Source organism: Bos taurus, chromosome 3 (assembly GCF_002263795.3).
Source record: "Bos taurus isolate L1 Dominette 01449 registration number 42190680 breed Hereford chromosome 3, ARS-UCD2.0, whole genome shotgun sequence".
Taxonomy (NCBI): Eukaryota; Metazoa; Chordata; class Mammalia; order Artiodactyla; family Bovidae; genus Bos; species Bos taurus.
The window spans coordinates 112231151-112252939 of NC_037330.1; the positions used below are offsets into that span (position 1 = coordinate 112231151).

Sequence of the window (21789 nt, forward strand, 5' to 3'; positions counted from 1 at the left end):
CATTGTAGGAAAACGCTTTACCATCTGAGCCACAGTTTGGAAAATGGCTGCCTGGCTGCCTCTCCACTGTATTTGTGTGGAGGGATGGAAAATTGGTCTCACCTCATAGGTCCCTTCTGTATATATTTTGTGCTGCAGCTTCTCAACTCCATTTAATCCATCGACGCATTTCTATCTGCATTTCATCTTCCAAAGTTTCTTTTTCCATCTCCTCTGCTGATTATCTTCCCATTTCTTCTTTGTTATGAGGCTTTTCCCTTTTATTAGTCTTTACTATCATTCTACTAGGGCCTCAAGGGAGAGGGAAAATAAAAATATGTTCTCAGAACACCATCTTGAAGCAGACAGGCTCATGACATTTTTCTCCTCTGCCAGCTCTTTCCTGTGGGCTTCCTGAGGCCCCCAAGAATGGAATGGTGTTTGGCAAAGAGTACACAGTGGGGACCAAGGCTGTATACAGCTGCAGTGAAGGCTACCATCTCCAGGCAGGTGCTGAAGCCACAACAGAGTGTCTGGAGACAGGCCTGTGGAGCAATCGCAATGTACCCCCCCAGTGTGTCCGTGAGTCCTTTGGGTAGGGGAGGCGGGTATGTCGGGGGGACTGGGTAAGCAGCTGAAAAGATTCCTGCAAGGAGTGAGCGAAATAGGAAAAACATGCCCTGAGAGGCTGGGACTCAGATCTGAGACAAGTGGATATCTCCATCTACCAACTTGGGTTCCATTTGAAATTGCTTCAAAACATTGATAGACCACTGTTCTCTGAGATGTATCCATAAACCATCACAGAACCTCAGGATGACTGGTCCACTTACTCTTAGATGTAAAAAGTATTAGAAAATCAACGTGAATGTCCTTTGATCACAAGACTCTAAAACAACAGAACGAGTGAGTGATAGTCACTCAGTCGTGTCCGACTCTTTGTGACCCCATGGACTGTAGCCTGCCAGACTCCTCTGTCCATGGACTTCTCCAGGCAAGAATATTGGAGTGGGTTGCCATTTCCTTCTCCAAAACAACAGAGGTACTGTTCAATTTGAAGGCCAGTGGGCAGCCTAATGGGCTATATCCAGTCTGATGATACAAGGTTTTTTGTTTTGGTTTTGGTTTGGCTCTTCGGCCTGTGCAGTGCTTTATAAAAATATTTTGTAACCTTATGGCCAATCCATGTTGATGTATGGTGAAAAGCATCACAATATTGCAATTACCCTATGATTAAAAATAAAATAAATAGTTTGAATTTCTTTCTAACATTTTTAAGTCAGAAGACTTTTACACAAAAATCCTATTTCTAGCTTCCCTTGGAAGAGGTAGATCTGACCACCTGGAATTTGCAGTCTCACATCCACAATCAAAACCAACACAGTGCCACCTCCCCCCTATTTTTTTTTTAATTTGGCAGATCTGCCACCCCAGTCGTGTGCCACATTCCCCACCCAGCTCACTTCATTCATAGACCACATCTGCCTGGGGACTGAATGTTCTGAGAGTCATCAGGACTGCATTATGGTCCCCCACTCCCCAACGCTGGGCTCTCGCCAGTGTCGTCCGTAATTAATGAATGAATCCTCCTTTCTGCTTTGTACCTCCCCAGCTGTGACCTGTCCTGACATCAGCAGCGTTAGTGTGGAACATGGTCGATGGAGGCTCATCTTCGAGACACAGTACCAGTTCCAGGCCCAGCTGATGCTCATCTGCGACCCTGGCTACTACTACACCGGCCAAAGGGTCATCCACTGCCAGGCCAATGGCAAATGGAGCCTTGACAACTCTATGCCCACCTGCCAAAGTAAGCCCAGGAGGAAAGGGTGGGCAAGTTTGGCACAGTGCCTCCAACTCCAACTGTCTCATAACATGGGCTGAATTGGGGAGGGGGAAGAGTGGGGTATAGCCAGGGATTGCAGTGAACCTCTTTTTGAACACTCACCTAGAACCAGGAGCTGGGGAGAGGCCTACTCCTTTAAGGAAGCACTTCTCAGCATCTTGTCATCTTATTAAAAAGCTGCCTCTGTCCAGGTGAGCATCCACTAATTCATTTATTCAACCTTCATGCCAGGTAGTATAGAGGTATGAGGATAAAAGCTTGTGGTTCCTGCCCACCAGGAGCTTAGAGTCTACTGGAGAGGCAGACAAATAAAGAAGCAAGGATACCAAAGTGTGATGAGACCTATAATGGAAGTGTGTGTAGGGGGAATGAACAGAGTGCAAGTGTGCCTAAGTGTGCACCTAAGTGTGCCTGTGTCTCCTTCTCCATTGTGCCTTGCTTTTCTTTGGTTCTTTGAGATAGTTTCAGAGGTCACAGTCTCTGGGAAGCGACTCTAAGATGGAGATTTGTTAGGCAGTGCTCTTGGGATCACCATCTGAGGAAGGGAAGGAGAGGGAAGGAGGAGAGGGGAAGAGGAAAGGAATGGGAAGGGGAGGGGAGGAAGTAGGACTGAGGAGATGGAGAAGGTGGCCTCTGATGATGATGGTGATGCTTCAGCTGACCCAGCTAAGAGCTCTGAATCTGGGCAGCCCTTCAGAATTGCCACAAGTTAAGGCAGGGGGCTTTATACCTCCACACTTACCAAACCCTGGGTTCCAGCTGCCCAAGGAAGAGAGCATGACCTTAGATGTGAGGACTCTTTAACCAAGGCCATCTGAAGAGGGCTCACAACAAATGGATGTTTGCCAGCAGCTACAATCTGGGGAAAGAAGCCCTTCAGTCCTCAAGGGGGCTCTGAGTGGGTCAGCACAGCGCCCACCCATAGGGATATACTGATGCTATTTACTCAGTCAGAAGGGTGTGTTAGAGGAAGTAAATGTTTGTGAAGGGACGGAAGGACATCACTTGTCAGTGCTCAAGGGCATCTTTGAGACTGGGTGTGAGGAGTGGAATCTTCCCAACACCCATGACGCGAGACACTGTGGCCTTTGTTCGCCCAAGCGCAGACTCGGCCGTGTACTCTGACCGAGTAGAGGTCACAAGCGCGGGCCGGCTTCATTACAAGCAGGGGCTTAGGTCTCAGTGCAGCCAGTGGTGTCTGCAGCGCTCTGTGGAGCAGGACTGTGAGGCTGCTGCTCGGCTCAGCAGAGAGGACAGGGGGAGCGCCCGCTGCCCGCGCTGGACACCGAGGAGCGCACCACAGATCTGGACATTTTAAAAGCTCCTCAGGGGGTGCTTCTGGTGACAGCCCTGTTGAGAATCTTGGGTGCAGTGTAACAGCACAGCAGTCACCATGGTGACCCACATTCTGGTCATGAGTCCTGTTAGAGTAGGTTGAACCCATCTTCCTTTTGTCACTATTCTTGCTAATGAGACGCAGCACATGACCCGTCTCTCGGGACTGGCTTCCTGAGCATTCTGTGGTCTTTGTAGTCATCTCCTGTGGAGAGCTCCCCGTCCCGCCCAATGGGCATCGCATCGGAACCCTGTCTGTCTATGGGGCAACAGCCATCTTCTCCTGCAACTCCGGGTACACGCTGGTGGGCTCCAGGGTGCGGGAGTGCATGGCCAACGGGCTCTGGAGTGGCTCTGAAGTCCGCTGCCTGGGTAAGTGACCACCCCGGGGCCTCTCCTGTCCATTTTTCCCTCTCCAGTACAAGTTAGGTCTTTCCAAAGCTGAATCCCAATTTTTGAACAGTACTATTTTACCTATGGTCATAAAATGCTTAATCTAAACTCTAGCTATTGGGTTTATCAGTTCAGTTCAGTCACTCAGTCGTGTCTGACTCTTTGCAACCCCATGAACCACAGCACGCCAGACTCCCCTGTCCATCGCCACCTCTCAGAGTCTATCCAAACTCATGTCCATTGAGTTGGTGATGCCATCCAACCATCTCATCCTCTATCGTCCCCTTCTCCTCCTGCCCTCAGTCTTTTCCAGCATCAGGGTCTTTTCAAATGACTCAGATACTATTTACCACAACCAAAATGTTGAACTAGCTTCCCTTGGAGCATCCAAAAGAATGAGAAGAACTTCAGGTCTGATGAGACAAACCACTGAGGGGCTTTCATTCTGATCAAAAAAGATACTCCCTTAGTATCTAAGTAAAAAAGATACTTAGAGGCTCTGTATGATGGGTGAAATTCCAGTCTTTACATCCAGGGAAACTTACAGAGACACATCCCTGCAACACATCTAAAATACCATTTATATTATATATTAGCAAATTTTTGGAGAAGAAAATGGCAACCCACTCCAGTATTCTTGCCAGGAGAATCCCATGGACAGAGGAGTCTGGCGGACTACAATCCATGGGGTCACAAAGAGTCAGACATGACTGAGCGACTACACGCACAGCACATTTTACATATATAAATATTTTACAAAAATACAATGTTATATGTGCTATATTATATAATATATAAGTATTTTTTGCCATTAGCTCATTTCATGACAAAAATACGTCAATTTGGACAAAAGCATAAAAACTTACCAGCTTACAAAAGTCAAAGTTGCCATTTCTCCCATGGGCAGTCCATTCCCTGCCTCAACCTTAGATGCTAAAGTTGTCTCTTCTCTTACTACTTTCTGGATCCTGCAAAGCCAAAGGAGGGTCCCAGCTACACAGACCCAGCAACATAGATTGGATGGTCTGTTCTCAAGTGAACAGCTCTGTGTGAAGTGAACGCCCTCCCTCTATCTCAGGACTCTGTTAGAGACACAGGCATGAGTTATGTCTACACAGAACCAAACAAACGCTAGTGGAAACACTAGGAATATACTCCACCCAAATCCCATTTACTGAAAATAACTCAGCTAGGTTTATATTGTCTGTGTTCCTTGCCACTCAAGGAGAAAGAAGGATGAATTTAACCAAGCCACCTGTCCTCACTTGGTAATTTTCAACACAATCAAGCTTTGAGTGCCTTAGTGTAGGCCATAGTGCCCTCCGTACAGTAGATGCTCTAGAAATGCTGGTTGATGAAAAAAAGAGGGGGTGATCCCAGAGGCAGGGCCATAAGAGTGATCATTTTTCACCCATGAACAGACCCAGTAACTAAAGTTCAAGACGGCCATCTATTTAGAGTGCAACCTTGGGATTTGTTTTTAATGTCCAGCTCTTTTCTGGGCTTAAAAAAATTTTTTTAATTGGAGTATAACTGCTTTACAATATTGTCTTTCTGCTGTACAACAGTGTGAATCAGCTATATGCATACTTGGGATGTGAGATTGCCAAATCTTCCCTGGTAGCTCAGTTGGTAAAGAATCTGCCTGCAGTGCAGGAGACCCCAGTTCGATTCCTGGGGCAGGAAGATACACTGGAGAAGGGATAGGCTACCCACTCCAGTATTCTTAGGCTTCCCTTGTGGCTCAGCTGGTAAAGAATCTGCCTGCAGTGTGAAAGACCTGGGTTTGATTCCTGGGTTGGAAAGATCCCCTGGAGAAGAGAAAGGGAAAATGCTCCAGTATTCTGGCCTGGAGAATGCCATGGACTGTATGGCCCATGGGGTTGCAAAGAGTCCGACACAACTGAGCAACTTTCACTTTTCACTTTTAATCTTCAACACTATTTCTATCATGTCTAGGATTCCTGAAGTCACTCCTGGATGCCACTGTCAGGGGGAGGAGGGAAAAACGTGGTCCTTTTCCCCATCGTGCCTGACTCCCCCTCCCCCGACCAAGCCTCCCCTCATTTTCTGTATGCTCCCGTGCAATTTACTCTCTCTTCCCACATCTCACCAAAGCCGGACACTGCGGGACCCCTGAGCCCATCGTCAACGGGCACATCAACGGGGAGAACTTCAGCTACCGGGGCAGCGTGGTGTACCAGTGCAATGCTGGCTTCCGCCTCATCGGCATGTCCGTGCGCATCTGCCAGCAGGATCATCACTGGTCGGGCAAGACCCCTTTCTGTGTGCGTAAGTATGGTACCCACTCTCCCTAGTCACCAGCTCAGGTGCAAAATGGACTTCCCCTTGCATTGTCTCTATTAGGTTAACTGGAGGATTTTCTGTATTTTGTTCATGTTTTTCAAAGACAATCATTAACATCTATGTTTTCAGCTTTATGCATCATTATTACTTCCACCTCTATTATTTTCTTCCTTGCAATTAACTTTTTGGTTCACTTTTTTGCTTGTGAATTAGAAATCTTGTTCGTTTATTTTCAGTCTTTTATTTTTATTGATTATTATGGATATAAGTATGCAAGGCTATAAAATTTCTTCTGATCACTGCTCTAATTATATCACACAGATTATAAAAATGAGTGTTTTATTATGTCTCAGAAATTCTCTCCTTTTGATATTAATTTCCGCTTTCACTTAGAAGTTTCTTTAAATAAAAGTGTGTGGTTTTTATTTCCAGATGGAAGGGTGTTTTGACTTTTACTTTGGTATTCATTTCTAATTTATTGCACTGTATACAATATTTCTGCTTCATGGAATTTACTGATGCTTCCTTTATGACCTAATATCTGATCAATTGTTATGACTGTTCCATGTGCATTAGTGTGTAAAGTTTTATATATAATCATAAGATATGCCTTATTGATTTTGTTGTTCATGTCTTAATGTTTGCTTACTTATTTTTTTCTACTTGACCTGTTTTGTTCTAAGAGGTGTGTTTTAAAGTTTCATATTATTCAGTCAGTTCAGTCGCTCAGTCGTGTCTGACTCTTTGTGACCCCATGGACTGCAGCACGCCAGGCTTCCCTGTCCATCACCAACTCCCAGAGCCTGCTCTAACTCATGCCCATCGCGTCGGAGATGCCATCCAACTATCTCATCCTCTGTCGTCCCCTTCTCCTCCCCACCTTCAATCTTTCCCAACATCAGGGTCTTTTCCAATGAGTGGCCAAAGTATTGGAGTTTCAGCTTCAGCATCAGTCCTTCAGGTGAATATTTAGGACTGATTTCCTTTAGGATGGACTGATTGGATCTTCTTGCAGTCCAAAGGACTCTCAAGAGTCTTCTCCAACACCACAGTTCGAAAGCATCAATTCTTCAGCTTTTTTATGGTCCAGCTCTCACATCCATACATGACCACTGGAAAAACCATAGCTCTGACTAGGTGGACCTTTGTTGGCAAAGTAATGTCTCTGCTTTTTAATATGCTATCTAGGTTGGTCATAGCTTTTCTTCCTAGGAGCAAGCAAGTTTCATGGCTGCAATCACCATCTGCAGTGATTTTGGAGCCCAGAAAAATAAAGTCTGTCACTGTTCCCAATTTTTCCCCATCTATTTGCCATGAAATGATGGGACTGGATGCCATGATCTTAGGTTTCTGAATGTTGAGTTTTAAGCCAACTTTTTCACTCCCATCTTTCACTTTCGTCAAGAGACTCTTTAGTTCTTCACTTTCTGCCATAAGGGTGGTTATCATCTGCATATTCGAGGTTATTGATATTTCTCCCAGAAGTCTTTATCCCAGCTTTTGCTTCATCTAGCCCAGCATTTCACATGATGTACTCTGCATACAAGTTTATTAAGCAGGGTGACAATATCACGTACTCCTTGACGTATTCCTTTTCTGATTTGGAACCAGTCTATTGTTCCATGTCTGGTTTTAACTGTTGCTTCTTGACCTGCATACAGATTTCTCAGGAGGCAGGTAAGGTGGTTAGATATTCCCATCTCTTTCAGAATTTTCCAGTTTGTTGTGATCCACACAGTAGGTTTGGCATAGTTAATAAAGCAGAAGTCTATGTTTTTCTGGAACTCTCTTGCTTTTTTGATGATCCAACAGATGTTGGCAATTTGATCTCTGGTTCCTCTGCCTTTTCTAAATCCAGCTTAAACATCTGGAAGTTCACAGTTCACATACTGTTGAAGCCATAGTTCACATACTGTTGAAGCCTGGCTTCATATTACTGTTCTTCTATTTACTTTTCCTTGTATTTCCCATAGTTTGTGTTACATAAGGATAATTGCCATGTTACTTGGCATATAGATATTCATAACTGTTACACTGAAAATTGTGGGTTTAGCCTTTAAAAATGTCTTCATTATCACTTTAATATTTTCTAGTGTGAACTGTACTGTACCTAATACCATTAGGCTTACACTCCTTACTATCATCCTTCTCCCATTTCCCTGGTAGGCCTTTAACCATCCCTTTATTTTAGCCTTTCTGAATCACTCAAATTAGATGGGCCTCTCGTATATATCATAGAGTTGGACCTTGCCTTCTGAGTCCATTTGAAAATCCTTTTCTCTTAATAGGTTAGTCAAATTCATTCACATATATTGTTATTTATATGTTTGGCTTTAATTTTGTTTAATTATTATGTATAAAATATCATACACAATTTTTTTTTCTCTGCTTTTCTTTTCTGCTTTGCTTTGCTCTTTTTTCCATTTCTTTTGGTATTGGTGTTCAGAAAAGGTTGTAAACATTTATGTTCTTTCCTATAGTTAGTGCACTGACATACCAGGGTCATTTTTCAATATGTTCACCTTTAAGATGGGCTTTCTCTTTCTAGCAGTGACTTTGGATCAGTATTCCTCTGCTCCTCTCATCTCTTTTCCATACAGCCTTGCTCTCTGCTAAGCCTTGCAACAGAAGCATGAGAAATAGTTCTGCCCAGGTTTAGTGTTTGTTTTTCTACTTACATGTAATTTAAAGTTTATAGCATTCTCTGTCTTCTAGTTATGCTGCAGGCCTGGGCTTGCTATGGTTTTGTTTCTTCTTACTAGTCTGCATTTTTGGATTTAGATGGCCACTGTTATTCTAATTAGCCTGGAAGTAATTTGGAAAACTTTTCACTTTCTAAAGTTCCATAAAGTGAGCCTTTATGTAAAGTACAGTGTTTTGGTCTTAATTTTTGTAAGGCAGGCTTTTGTTTTTAATTCTTCTTCACTTGGCTTTCCCTATATGAGATGGCGTAATGAAATAGTGAGACTTAATAAACAATGCATGAAAATTAGTCTTAATAGCTTCTTAAGTACTAGGTTTACAGAAAGCAAGACCTATCTACATTTAATCAGTTTTGTAGATGTCTCTGAACAAAATATATTTGGTTTTATCCAGGAAATGAAAATTCAGATGCCTTCAAGAAATTGGCACATTACACATGTGAAAAGGTTTGAGTTACAAGTTATAGAGAATGCTGGATTCTGAATTCATGGAAGATGTCTGCCGAACCTAAGATACTTAATTTTACGCCTGGTCCATACAGAAAGGCAGCAGAGTCAAGCAGGTGGACACTTGCACCCTGGACCTAGCTTGCCTGGGCTCCAGTTCCAGGTCTACCACGACATAGCATGTTGCTGCGTGATGTTAGATGAGGTAGTTTATCTCACTAGGTTTGTTTCCTCACTTATGAAAAGCAGGTACCTCACAGACTATTGCGAGGATTAAATAAGAGAATACATGTGAAATGGTCAGATGCTGCTGTTGCTATTGTGAAGAGGACGGTAATGGTGGTGTGGTGGGTGATGTACCACCGCCCTGCTACATCACTGAATCCAAGATCTTTTGTACCAAGTTCCATTCTCTCCTGAAGCACAGAGATTTAAGAAGTACCTGGGGTAGGAAGGCAAGAGTAAGAGGATACTTACAAGCAATTGCTCGGTGGCAGGTACCACGTTAGATGCCATCACCTATGCATTCAAGGTTTACAATATCAACCAGACTCAGAACTTTCTAGCTGCCTGTCTCCACTTCCTCAGTCAGCGACCTTGTCTATTGCCCACACGGCTGTTTCATAATCTCACCTACTTCCTGAAGACCAATAGTCCCCCTACTCAGAGACACATTTGCTATATTTTCAGCAGATAGTTAGAATACATAGTGAGGATGGCCTAAAAGCAGAGAAGCCAGGTTCAGAACTCAGATGGGTCACTTAGAAACTGTGCCCCTTGGACAAGTCCCCAGGCCCCTCTGAACCTCTCTTTTCCTAAAAGGATAATGATGATGCCTACTGCATGGGCTTGTAAGGATTAAGTGCAATAAAGCATGTAGACCCCCATAATTCTTAGCTAATGATATAATCTCACTTTCTACTGTGCAGAGAGAACAGAAGCCCTCAGACAATAACCCCTTCCGCTTCCTGCTTCCCCTCCCACACGTCCATCTGTCCTTCTCCACCTTCACCCTTGACCCTTACCTCCTATCGAGAAGTCTCTCCAAGCCCAAGCTAATCTCTCCATGAGTCTCTGGATCACTTTCCCTTCTGCCTTCTTCATGAGCTTAGTCTGTTTTCAGTTCTCTCCTCTGAACTGTGCACCTTCTTTTTCTGTTAGTTTACCTTGGCCTGTAAGACCGAATCCAGCAGACCTTTCCTTAGCACCTACTTTGTGCCAGGCGCGTGTATGGTGTTGTGCATAAAGATGAGTTGAATGCGCCTTGATCTCGGCCCTCAGGAAATCTGGGTCTGCTGGCGCATGTGTTCAAGGTCTAGTTAAGAGCCCCAGCCCAGCAGGACCCCTCCTTTCTTTCCCATCGGTGTATTCCCCTTCTCCCCTTGTGTCTGAGTCCATCAGGGCTCTCCAGAGAAACAGAGCTCCCTGGGACATCTGATAAGTCATGAACTGTCCCCATGGGCCTGTGACACTCCCACCTCCTGTGAATTTTGCTGACCACCCCTCTATGTCCTGTGCTGGCATTTCAGTCAAGCTGCAATTCAAAAGCTGTTACTGCTCCCAAAGGTTTAGCCCTCAGCCCTCTCCTCTAACTTTATACAAGTGGTATTTTAGCCTTTGGGGAGGCAGGTCGTGACCCTTTGTAAGTCTGGTGAGAACAATGCATCTTCTCCCAAGCTGATCAGAAACATCCCATATTTTGCATATAATTAGCTTCCCTCCACTCTCTCACCACTTCACTGACTTGGAAAATCCTGCTCAGCCTTGAGACCCAGCTGAGGGTATGTCACATTCTCTGGGGACCCTCCTTAACCACTCCCTCCTGGGTGGAGGGTAGGTGCCCATCCCGGAAGCCTGCTTCAGCACCAGCCACAGTGATGTGACAGTCTGCACCCCTGCCTGCTCTCCTGCTAGGCTGAGAAATGAGCTCCTGAGCTCCTCGCGTTTCATCAATATGCATACTAGTGTGCCTTGCACTTAGAAGGCATCCAGTAAATATTTAATGAAGTGCAAAAGTATGGATCTGTTTTCAAAGCCACCCTGTTCCATGTATATTGAAATTCTTACTTTACAGATATAGGAACTGAAGCTCAGAGTGAGGTGTCCAAACTAAGGAAAGGACACAGCTGAGTTGTAAATCTAGTCTGCTGACCTCCTCATCCATTCTCATCCCACCATGCCAGGCTGTACTGAACCCCTGTAGCCCATTAACAGCCTGTCCCCTGCTCTGCCCAGAGTCAAGACTCTGCTAGAGTCAAGGATACTACTGTTGAGATTTATAAAAGAGAACTGGCCCAGAGAGACAGCAGAGGTCTGGGTCCTACTTACTACCAGCAAGATCTGGGTCCTACTTACTCTTGTTCCCTGACCTCCATCCATACCATTTGGGTTTGGGGTGTTGTTGTTTAGTTGCTAAGCTGTATCCAACTCTTTGCGACCCCAGGGACTGTAGCCTGCCACACTCCTACATCCAAGGGGTTTTTGAGGCAAGAATACTGGAGTGGGTTGCCATTTCCTCCTCTAGGGGATCTTCCCGACCCAGGGATCGAACATGCATCTTATGCATCTCCTGCATTGGCAGAAGGATTCTTTACCACTAAGCCATCTGAGAAGCCCCGGGTTTGGGGTGGGGTCCTCATAAATCCAAGTGTTGGGATAAGAAAGCATTCCTCATGGTTCCTCAGCCTCTCACAGCTGAAAACCCAGAACCAAGGGGGAGGCCTCAAAAGCATCAAGTCGGATTTCAACCCAAAGAGACTAGGTACCAGGCAGGTAGTAAATAGAACCAAAGCCAGACATCTATCCATTCATGACTCACTCATTTGTTAGTCCACTCTGCATTTTTTTTTTCACTCTGCAATTACTTATCAAGGTCTTCCTGTATGTCCCTGGTGGCTCAGTGGTAACGAATCCACCTGCCAATGCAGGAGACACAAGTTTGATCCCTGAGTCTGGAAGATCCCCTGGAGAGTGAAATGGCAACCCACTTCAATATTCTTGCCTGGGAAATCCCATGGACTTCTTGGCAATATTCTTACTTGGGAAATCCCATGTAGTTGGAGCCTGGACAACTACAGTCCATGGGTTCACAAAAGAGCTGGACACAACTTAGCAACTGAACGACTTCCTGTATGTCAGGCACCGGTCCAGACACAGAAGATACAGCAAGGAAGGGGATAGAGTCCCTGCCCCAGGGAGCTTCTATTTAGGTGGAGAAAGACTAGCAATGAGTAAGGAAGTGCGCTCAGAGTGGGCGAAATGCTGTACAGAAAAGCAAGCCGGGCAAGAAGGTTCGGCGGTGCTGGGCGGCTATTTATCTGGCTGTAATGGCAAGTCTCGCTGCTATGGTGGCATTTGAGGGGAGACCTGAGGATATGAGGGCAGAGGCCAAGGAATGTTTCAGCCGAGAGGAAGCTAGTCCAAGGCTCTGGGGCAGGACCTTGTTCAGTACGTTAAGAAAAGTCGAAGAGACCAGTGCCTCTGTGGCGTGAACTCCACTCCTGAGAGGAGGAGGTGAGCCTGAGCCCTGTAAGCACCAAAGCGTTCTCCCCCTTCCTTGCCCAGGGCTGAACAAGTTACACGGCGAAACAGAGTCATGGGTGGACACCAAAATACCACCTTTATTCCTGATAAAGTTTCAGTTGGAGCCGTAGCTTAAAGTGAGAGCCAAATGGAACTTGCTAAATAAACCCCAGGAGGGGTGGATTCACACACAGTCAGAGCAGCACTGCCCTGGATTGGGCGTGACTCCATTGTAGAGGGAGGGGAAGGCAGGGGAGAACCTGCCTCTGCTGGAGGGGTGGGGGGAACTTCGTTGCCTGCAGGCTGCCCATCCTAAGAGGAGGAAGGCAGGGCTGAGCCTTCATCCTTCCCAAACTGCACAGAGGGGCCGCCTCCAGTTACCGCAGGCAGGATAGAGAAGAGAGCACAGGGAGAGGCCAGGAAGTCCATGAGCTGAACTGCCTTCACATGGAGTAGGGGAGGGACTGTGCCCGCCTAAGAACTCCGATGCCCGCTGGTCTGTTGGGGTGACCAGTCCCTCCCCACAGGCGTGGTTTGTGCTGACTCTGGCTCCATCAAGACTGGCCCAGGAACTTAGGCTGGTCTGACTCCTCGGAAGGGTAGTCACCAGGGTATCTGGCAAAGAATGGAGATGAGTAGCCAAAGAGATCAGGGAGAGGAACTGAGGCAGGACCAGCTGCCTGGGCAAAGGAGAAGGATGATACGCCCTTGAATGACTTCTCTCAAGCAGTCCACGCTGTGGACACGCCTTCAAGGAAAAGGGACTGTCCCCATGCTGACTTGACAAAAACAGAGTTTTGTAGCAAAAGAAACTAAAGTCAGACCTAGGGCTGTGCTTCGCTGCTGGGCCTGAGAGAGGCCATGTGAGGAGAGGACAGACGGGATGGGGAACAACAGGAGGGCTGACCGCTCGTCTGTTTCGATTGCAGCAATTACCTGTGGACACCCAGGCAACCCGATCAACGGCCTCACCCAGGGCAGCCAGTTCAACCTCAACGACGTGGTCAAGTTTGTTTGCAACCCGGGCTATGTGGCTGAGGGGGCTGCTCGATCCCAGTGCCTGGCCAGCGGGCAGTGGAGTGACGTGCTGCCCACCTGTCGAAGTGAGCCGCCCTTCCTCGCCCCCCCACACCCGACCCCGAGTACCACTCCCACCTGTGGTCTGTGACCCACGAGCGGAAGTCAGGGGATTCTGTCATGGTGCTACGTTAACTCAAATAGGGAAAACTCGGGGCAGAGAAGGGTCACAGATGGAGCATTTCTCTCCCCCCAGATAGAGCCATGTCAAAATTCTTCACTGGTTATAGAAAGAAAGCGAAGGATGTTTCATCTTTCAAAACAGAAATGGAAAGCAGTCTTTTGTTTACATTTCATAGAACCGATGGTTCATCATTATCATATAGAGCCCCATTCTTAATGAAAAAAAAAAAAAAGGAAGGGTTGAAATGAGACATAAAGCAGAATCTAGGGGTTGGGATGAAGAGGAGGAGAAGAGAAGAAACTAAAGACTCAAGAGGCAGACCTGACATGGAGGATATCCCAGTCCCACCCAGACTATTTTAGGAAATAGCTCCTGAAGCTTTTACAGGCTTCTCACTGCAATGAAGGGCTTCCCAGGGGGCTCAGTGGTAAAGAATCTGCCTGCCAAAGCAGGAGATGCAGGAAATGCGGGTTCGCTCTTTGGATCTGGAAGATTCCCTGGAGGAGGAAATGGCAACCCACTCCAGTATTCTTGTCTGGAGAATCCCATGGACCGAGGAACCCGGCAGGCTGCAGTCCAGATTGGACACAACTTGGCAATGAAGCACACATGCACACACCCAGCAATGAGGGGCCTTGGGGCCGTCTGCCTCTGCCCGCGAGTGGCCTGGCAAGCTCGCTGAGGTTTGAACGGAGGGTCAGACTGGCTGAACAGGAGCAATCCCTGCCCTGGTGTGACCTGTGACCTGCTGTAAGGGGTGAGGGCTTAGACTCCCTCGAGTGATGGCTCCTCCTCCAGTGTTGAGGGTACATGGCGATTGGCTGTGCAGTGTGTCACGATTTATTTGTAATTGATATTAAAGGACCAAATTTTTCAAATGATGCTTTAGAATCCATCAAGATACCTTCACAACTAACCTTAAAATAATGTTCCGCTCAACACTTCAAGGTGCCATTGTGAATGAGAGAAGAATCCAGGGAATGCAGGGGAAATTGCCAGGACCTTGTGTTGTGCCGGGCTTCCATCACCTCTCCAGGAAGGAGGGAGTTGAGACTGATGCTTTGGGCTATGTTTATCCCATGATCCCCTCTCCTCAAGAACTGTGCTGTCTCTCCCAGACATGTTCTGTCCTTTAACTTCAGCTCCCCAAACCCCAGCCCCTTCCCAGGGTGCTGGTCTTGGAAAACAGAAGACTGGGGTAAAATCTTAGAAATCGTGGCCTCTGGTCCTGCTCCCCACCCCCACCCCAGCTCATTCTCCTGACGGAATGTCCTGCCAAAAACACAAATCTGATCAAGTCACTCCCTGTTGGAAACACCTCCCAAGACTTCCCACTGCCCTTAGGATAATAATAGTCTCCTTGGCTGGTTTACAGGCCCATGGGACCTGGCGCAGCCTCCAGTCCAGCCTCATTCTTCACCACTTGCTTGGCCCCCAGCCTCACCTCTGCCTTGGGTCCCAGCCACACTGAGCCTCTTTTGTTTCCTCACAGGTGCCCTGTGCCTGTAAGCCCCTCGGGGCCCCAGACACAGCTTCCTCAAATGCATTCTTCTGTGTCCCCTCCCACCATTTCTTTGTCCGGGTGACTTCTACCCAGTCATCAAGAGCCAGCCTAAAGGTTGCTCCTTCTGGGGAGACTTTCTTGCCCTGCCCCATGCACTGGGCTAGAGGCTCTGCTTTGTGCTTCCAGAACATTCTCTGCTGCCCCATCAGAGCACTTACCAAACAGTATCATTGCTGGTTTGTCCCTTTCTCTCTAGACCAGCAGTTCTTAACTGGGTATGATTTTCCTGTTCCCCTATTCCCACGGGGGACAGATGTCAAAAGATGTCTTTGGTTGTCACAACTGGAGAGTTTCTATTGGCATCTAGTGGCCAGAGGCCAGAGACACTGTTAAACATCCTACATCCTACAGGACTGCCCCCACCATAAATAATTATCAGCCCAAAATATCCACAGTGCCAAGGCAGAGAAACCCTACTCCAGACTGTAAATTCTGTCATATCCTTACTGCCCAGCACGATGCTTGACACTCAGTATATCACAGTAAACAGCATGAATGAATGAATGCAGCTTACCTGTTTTGTGACTGCAACCTCTCTTAGCCTCAGAGAGGGTTCTCAGAAGTTAAAAATAGCTCACACTTTAAAAGCTTATCAAAAGTTTCAAGTACTGACCCTGCCTGCCTCATACGACTCATATGAGGTTCAGGTTAATAATGGATATGAAAGTGTTTTGAAAGTCCAAGTTCACATCATGTGTTGTGAACAGTATTGTTCACAAAACTTACTCTGATTTTGATAAGCTGCTTTGGAACCATTTCAGCATTTAAAAGTCAAATTGATCCCCGAGGATTACTCTCCCCTGGAAATACTCATAAAAGTGATTAAAACAGTTTCTAGAGAAGCCCATCCCCTTTCCACAGCTCCGCTGTGGGAGACACACTGTGCTGGGGATGGGTTCACAGACGGGGGGCATTCCTGCCCTCAAGGGATTCATATCAATAGAACTTTGACACACCATCAAGCAATAGAGGCTTATGCCAGGACCACCAAGGAGGGAGAGCTTAACCAGTCTGGGAGGAGGTGGGGAGGCTTCTGTAGGGGTTGATGTCTAGCTAGACACAGAAGGATGAATCCCTTATCCAGGTGGCCAAGGGGAGGGGAGTACAGCAGCCTCAGGACCAGCTTAGCTTCCCAGGAGGATCTGCTTTGTGTAGCCTCTCTTGGTCTGGAAATTTTGCTCTACTGGGAATACATTCCTGTTTGGACTTCTGAATTCCCATTTAAAAGCATTAAAAAAAAAATCCTCACATCCAGGTCTCTGCGTCTAATCATCCTGTTCTATTGCAGTCATCAACTGTACAGATCCTGGGCACCAAGAAAACAGCGTTCGTCAGATCCACGCCAGCGGCCCGCACAGGTTCAGCTACGGCACAACTGTGTCTTACCAGTGCACCCACGGATTCTACCTCCTGGGCACCCCAGTGCTCAGCTGCCAGGGAGACGGCACATGGGATCGCCCCCGCCCCCAGTGTCTCTGTAAGTACACGTCATTTACTCGCAGTGATCACCCGAGCACACTGGCAGGATGGTCCATGTCAGAGGACAGCCTCCTGTGTGTGTGTGTGTGTGGTCACAGTGATGGTCACTCAGACTGCTCTCTGGATGTCAGAGCCCATCTTGGGCTCCTGTTGGTTAGTTTTGTGTGTGCGTGCGTGTGTGTGTGTGCGTGTGTGTGTGTGTGTGTGCGTGTGTGTGTGTGTGTGTGTGCGCTCAGTGGTGTCCAACTCTTTCCATCCCTGGTGGCTCAGACAGTGAAGAATCTGCCTGCAATGCAAGAGACCTGGGTTTGATCACTGAGTCTGGAAGATCCCCTGGAGAAGAGAATGGCAACCCACTCCAGTATGCTTGCCTGGAGAATTCCATGGACAGATAAGCCTGGTGAGCTACGGTCCATAGGGTCGCAAAGAGGCTGACACGACTGAGCATCTAATACGTTGGGTTAGATGCCCCACTGATTCTCAGTCTCTCTCCTGGCTACAGGCTTACTCCCTTTCCTCTCTAATGCTGTCAGCAACCCCTTCAGTCCCCAAGGCTCCCTTCCTTTGGGGGTCCTGGCTGCGTAGTGGAAACCTGTCTCCCATTTTACTGCCTCCAGAAAGACATTTTCCAGAAAGACATCACATGAACCCCCCTTTTTAAAGGACTGAAGCAGAAATGCAACAGACCCTGGAGGCAGACAGACCTGGATTTGAATTTTGGCTCTGCCCCTAAACAAGCTGTGTGATTTGAGAGCCTCCGTTTCTTTGTCTATATCAATGATGCTAATGCCTGTTCCATAGGATTATTAGAGAATTAAATGAGAACACCCATTAAAAGTGCCTACTCGGTCGCTGCTCAATAAACAATAACTGCTTTAAAAGATATTGGGGAAAAATACAGGGCCAATATGTAGGGAAAAAAAGGATGAGGGAGGCACTAAGAATCCTGACATCGGGTTGCTAGCCTCACATCCAGAAGAAAAAACAGTTCCTTAGGCCCCTGCTCCCGCATCTTGTTACTAACCATGAGCCCTGGGGGTTGCTCTCTCTCCTGTCTTCCTAACAGCAGAGGTGAAGGTGCAGTCCAGAGGGGCTGATGTGTATTGAGTTGGGCCATTCTGCAGTCCACCTATCTGTGGTGGCTCATACATACTTTGGCCACTCAGTCGGAATGACTCCATCTCCTTATGCCCCTGTGCCTCTAGGTATGATAGGAGGCTGGTTCACCTACTCACCTGCCCATAGTTCCCTTGTCTGAGGACCCCACCCTGGCCATGCAGCCCCATTCATGACTGAAAAATCATCTGGGGTTGGAAACGGACCGCCACCTGTGTGCAGCAGTGGCAGCTGAGATTCTTGTATTTGAGAAAACAAATAAAAATAGCCTTTGGAGAAAAGCTTTCACTCTTTCACCATTAAGCCTGATGTTAGCTGTGGGATTTTTGCAGATTTCCTTTATCAGATTGAGGAGATTCCCTTCTACTCCTAATTTGTTGGACAGTTTTCCCATGAAAGGCTGTTGGAATTTTTTAAATGATTTTTCTACATCTATTGAGATGATCATGTGGTGCTTTTTCCCCCCTCATTCTATTAGTATGGTGTATTACATTGATTGATTTTCATGTGTTGAACAACTCTTGTGTTCTTCGAACAAATCACATTTGGTCACGGTAAAATTCATTTTAATGTGCTACTGGATTTGGTTTGCTAGTATTTTTGTTGAGGATGTTTGCAACTGAATTCATAAGGAATATTGGTCTGTAGTTTTCTTTCCTTATGATATCTTTGGCTTTGGTGTCAGGGCAATGCTGACCTCATGGAATGAGTTGGCAATTTTCCCTTTTCCTCTATTTTTAGGAATAGTTTCAGAACTATTCCTGGTATTATTTCTTCTTCAAAATTTTCATAGAATTCATCAGTAAAATCATCTGGCCCTGGACTATTCTTTGTTAAAAGTTTTTTGTTATTGACTGATTCTATTTATTTGATATAATTCTTTTCAGATATTCCATTTCTTCTTGAGTTGGTTTTGGCAGTTTGTGTGTTTCTAGAAATTTTTCCATTTTGTTTAGTTTATCTAATTTATTGGTATATAACCGTTCATATTCATCATATTCTCCTATGATGCTTTTTGTTTTTGTAAATTCAGTTGGTAGTAACATCTCCACTTTCATTCCGGATTTTAGAATTTGATTCTTTTCCCATCGCTGTATCTCTCTCTCTCTCTCTCTCTCCCCCTCCCTCTCTGTCACTTTCTCTCTCTCTCTCATACATACACACACACATCAGACTAGACACATTTGTCAATTTTCTTGATCTTGTCAAAGGACCAACTTTTGATTTTGTTTATTTTCTCTATTGTTTCTCTATTTTGTTGATCTTTGCATTAGCCTTTTTAATTTCTTTTCTTCTATTTGCTTTGGGTATATTTTGCTCTCTTTTTCTAGTTTATCAGAGGGGAAGTTTAGATTTTTCTTCTTTTTAATGTAGGCATTTACAATTATAAATTTCCCTCCAAGCACTGTTTCACTGTGTCTCCTAAGTTTTGGTATGCTATTTTTTCATTTTTTTTTCACCTCAAAGTATTTTTTAATCACTCCCCTGATTTATTCTTTGACTTACTGATTATTTAGGAGAGTGTTGTTTAATTTCCATATACCCGTGAATTTTTCACATTTCCTTCTTTTGTTGATTTCTTGTTTCATAGCATTTTGCTTACAGAATGCACTTGATATGATTTCAGTCTTTTAAAGTTTATGGAGATTTATTTTATGGATTAACATATGGTCTACCCTAAATAGATGAGGCTTCCCTCATAGCTCAGCTGGTAAAGAATCCGCCTGTAATGCAGGAGACCTGGCTTCAATCCCTGGGTTGGGAAGGTCTCCTGGAGAAGGGAAAGGCTACCCACTCCAGTATTCCAGCCTGGAGAATTCCACGGACTGTATAGTCCATGGGGTCACAAAGAGTGGGACACGACTGGGCGACTTGCACTTTCACTTTCTTCTAGATAACGTTTCGTGTGCACTTGAGAAGAGTGTTTATTCTTCTCCTGTTGGGCAGAGTGCCCTGCAGATGATGGTTAGGTCTAGTTGGTTTATAGTATATTCTGGTTGTTCTAACCATGATTTAAAGTGGGGTGTTGGGAACTCCTGCTGTTATTGCTGATTTGTCTGTTTCTCCCTTTAGTTCTGTTAGTTTCTGCTTCAGATATTTTGGGGCTATGTTATTAGATGCATATATGTTTATAGTTGTGTATCCTCTTGATAAAATTTCTTTTTATACTATAGAATGTTCTTCTTGTGCCTAGTCACAGTTTTTGTCTTAAAGGCTACTATGTTAGAAATTAGGATAACCACTCCAGTTATGTTTTGGTTATTATATCCATAATATATCTTTTTGCCACCTTTTTATTCTCAGTCTGTTTGTGTCATCGGCTCTGAAGTGCATCGTTTGTAGACAGAATATACTTGAATCATGTTTTTTTTCCACTTTGCTAATATCTGCCTTTCACATGTTTAATCCACATTTAATGTGGTGATTGATAAGGTAGGTTTTATATATTCCATTTTGCTATTTGTTTCCTATGTATCATGTCTTTTTTATTGGTCCTCTATTCTCTTGCTGGCTTCTTTTGCATTAAATAGATTTTTTTAGTGTACCATTTTAAATGATTGTTGTTTCTTTGACTGTGTATGTTTTTTAAATTATTTGGATTCCGGGAGTTGGTGATGGACAGGGAGGCCTGGTATGCTGCGATTCATGGGGTCACAGAGAGTCGGACACGACTGAGAGACTGAACTGAACTGAACTGAATAGTTACTCTGGAAATTACAATTAACATCTTAACTTATAGAAGCATCAGTTCAGTTCAGTTCAGTCACTCAGTCGTGTCCGACTCTCTGTGACCCCATGAATCGCAGCACGCCAGGCCTCCCTGTCCATCACCATCTCCCGGAGTTCACTCAGACTCACATCCATCGAGTCGGTGATGCCATCCAGCCATCTCATCCTCTGGCGTCCCCTTCTCCTCCTGCCCCCAATCTCTCCCAGCATCAGGGTCTTTTCCAGTGAGTCAGTTCTTCGCATGAGGTGCAAAGTATAGCAGCATAGTTTGGATTAATACCAACTGAATTTCAATTGTATACAAAAACATTGTCCTTATATAGCTCCATTACCTCTATATCCTTTGTGTTGTTATTGTTATACACATTACATCTTTATACATTGTATGCTTATCAACAAAGGTTTCCAGTTATTGCTTTATGCAGTTTCTCAAGCAGGAAGAAAATAGAGTTACAGACAAAAAGTATGCTTATGCTATATTGTGTATTTACTTGTGTGGTTACCTTTTCCAGTATTCTTTATTTCTTCACATGGCTTCAAGTTCTTTCATTTCAAGCCTAAAAGACTTACTTTAGAATTTCTTTATCATTTAGAATTTCTTTCTGGGTTTGCTACTGACACAGTCTCTCAGTTTGTGTTTTTCTGGAAATATTTTAAATTCCCTTTCATGTTTGAATGATAGTTTTGCTGGATATAGAGTTCATGGTTGAAAGTCTTTTCTTTCATCACTGTAAATAGGTCAGATTATTGGTGTATGGGGGGTGGGGTGCTGAAACTCCAATACTTTGACCACCTGATGTGAAGAACAGACTCATTTGAAAAGACCCTGATGCTGGGAAAGATTGAAGGTGGGAGGAGAAGGGGACAAGAGAGGATGAGGTGGTTGGATGGCATCACTGACTCAATGGACATGAGTTTGGGTAAATTCTGAGAGTTGGTGATGGACAGGAAGGCCTGGCGTGCTGCAGTCCATGGGGTCTCAAAGACTCAGACACGACTGAGCGACTGAACTGAACTGAATTGATGGGTTTTAAATCCACCATCTTATTTTATGTTTTCTGTTTGTTCTACCTATTAGTTTATTTTTATTTCTTTATTTTATTTTTAAAACCCACAATGTGTTGTTGTTGTTCTCTGCAGTTATTGTTCACTTAGATTTGCTCACGTATTT

At 45.2% G+C, this 21789-nt stretch overlaps 1 protein-coding gene across 1 annotated transcript in view; it reads left to right on the top strand.

Moving 5' to 3' along the window:
• CSMD2 (CUB and Sushi multiple domains 2) overlaps window positions 1-21789 on the top strand; it is a 689877-nt gene that overhangs the window by 627223 nt on the left and 40865 nt on the right. Inside the window, exons 50-55 of the mRNA XM_015467054.3 lie at window positions 376-561; window positions 1592-1786; window positions 3356-3529; window positions 5669-5842; window positions 13458-13631; window positions 16582-16770. Of these exons, the coding sequence (XP_015322540.1) occupies window positions 376-561; window positions 1592-1786; window positions 3356-3529; window positions 5669-5842; window positions 13458-13631; window positions 16582-16770 (1092 nt within the window). The remainder of the gene's footprint in view (window positions 1-375; window positions 562-1591; window positions 1787-3355; window positions 3530-5668; window positions 5843-13457; window positions 13632-16581; window positions 16771-21789) is intronic.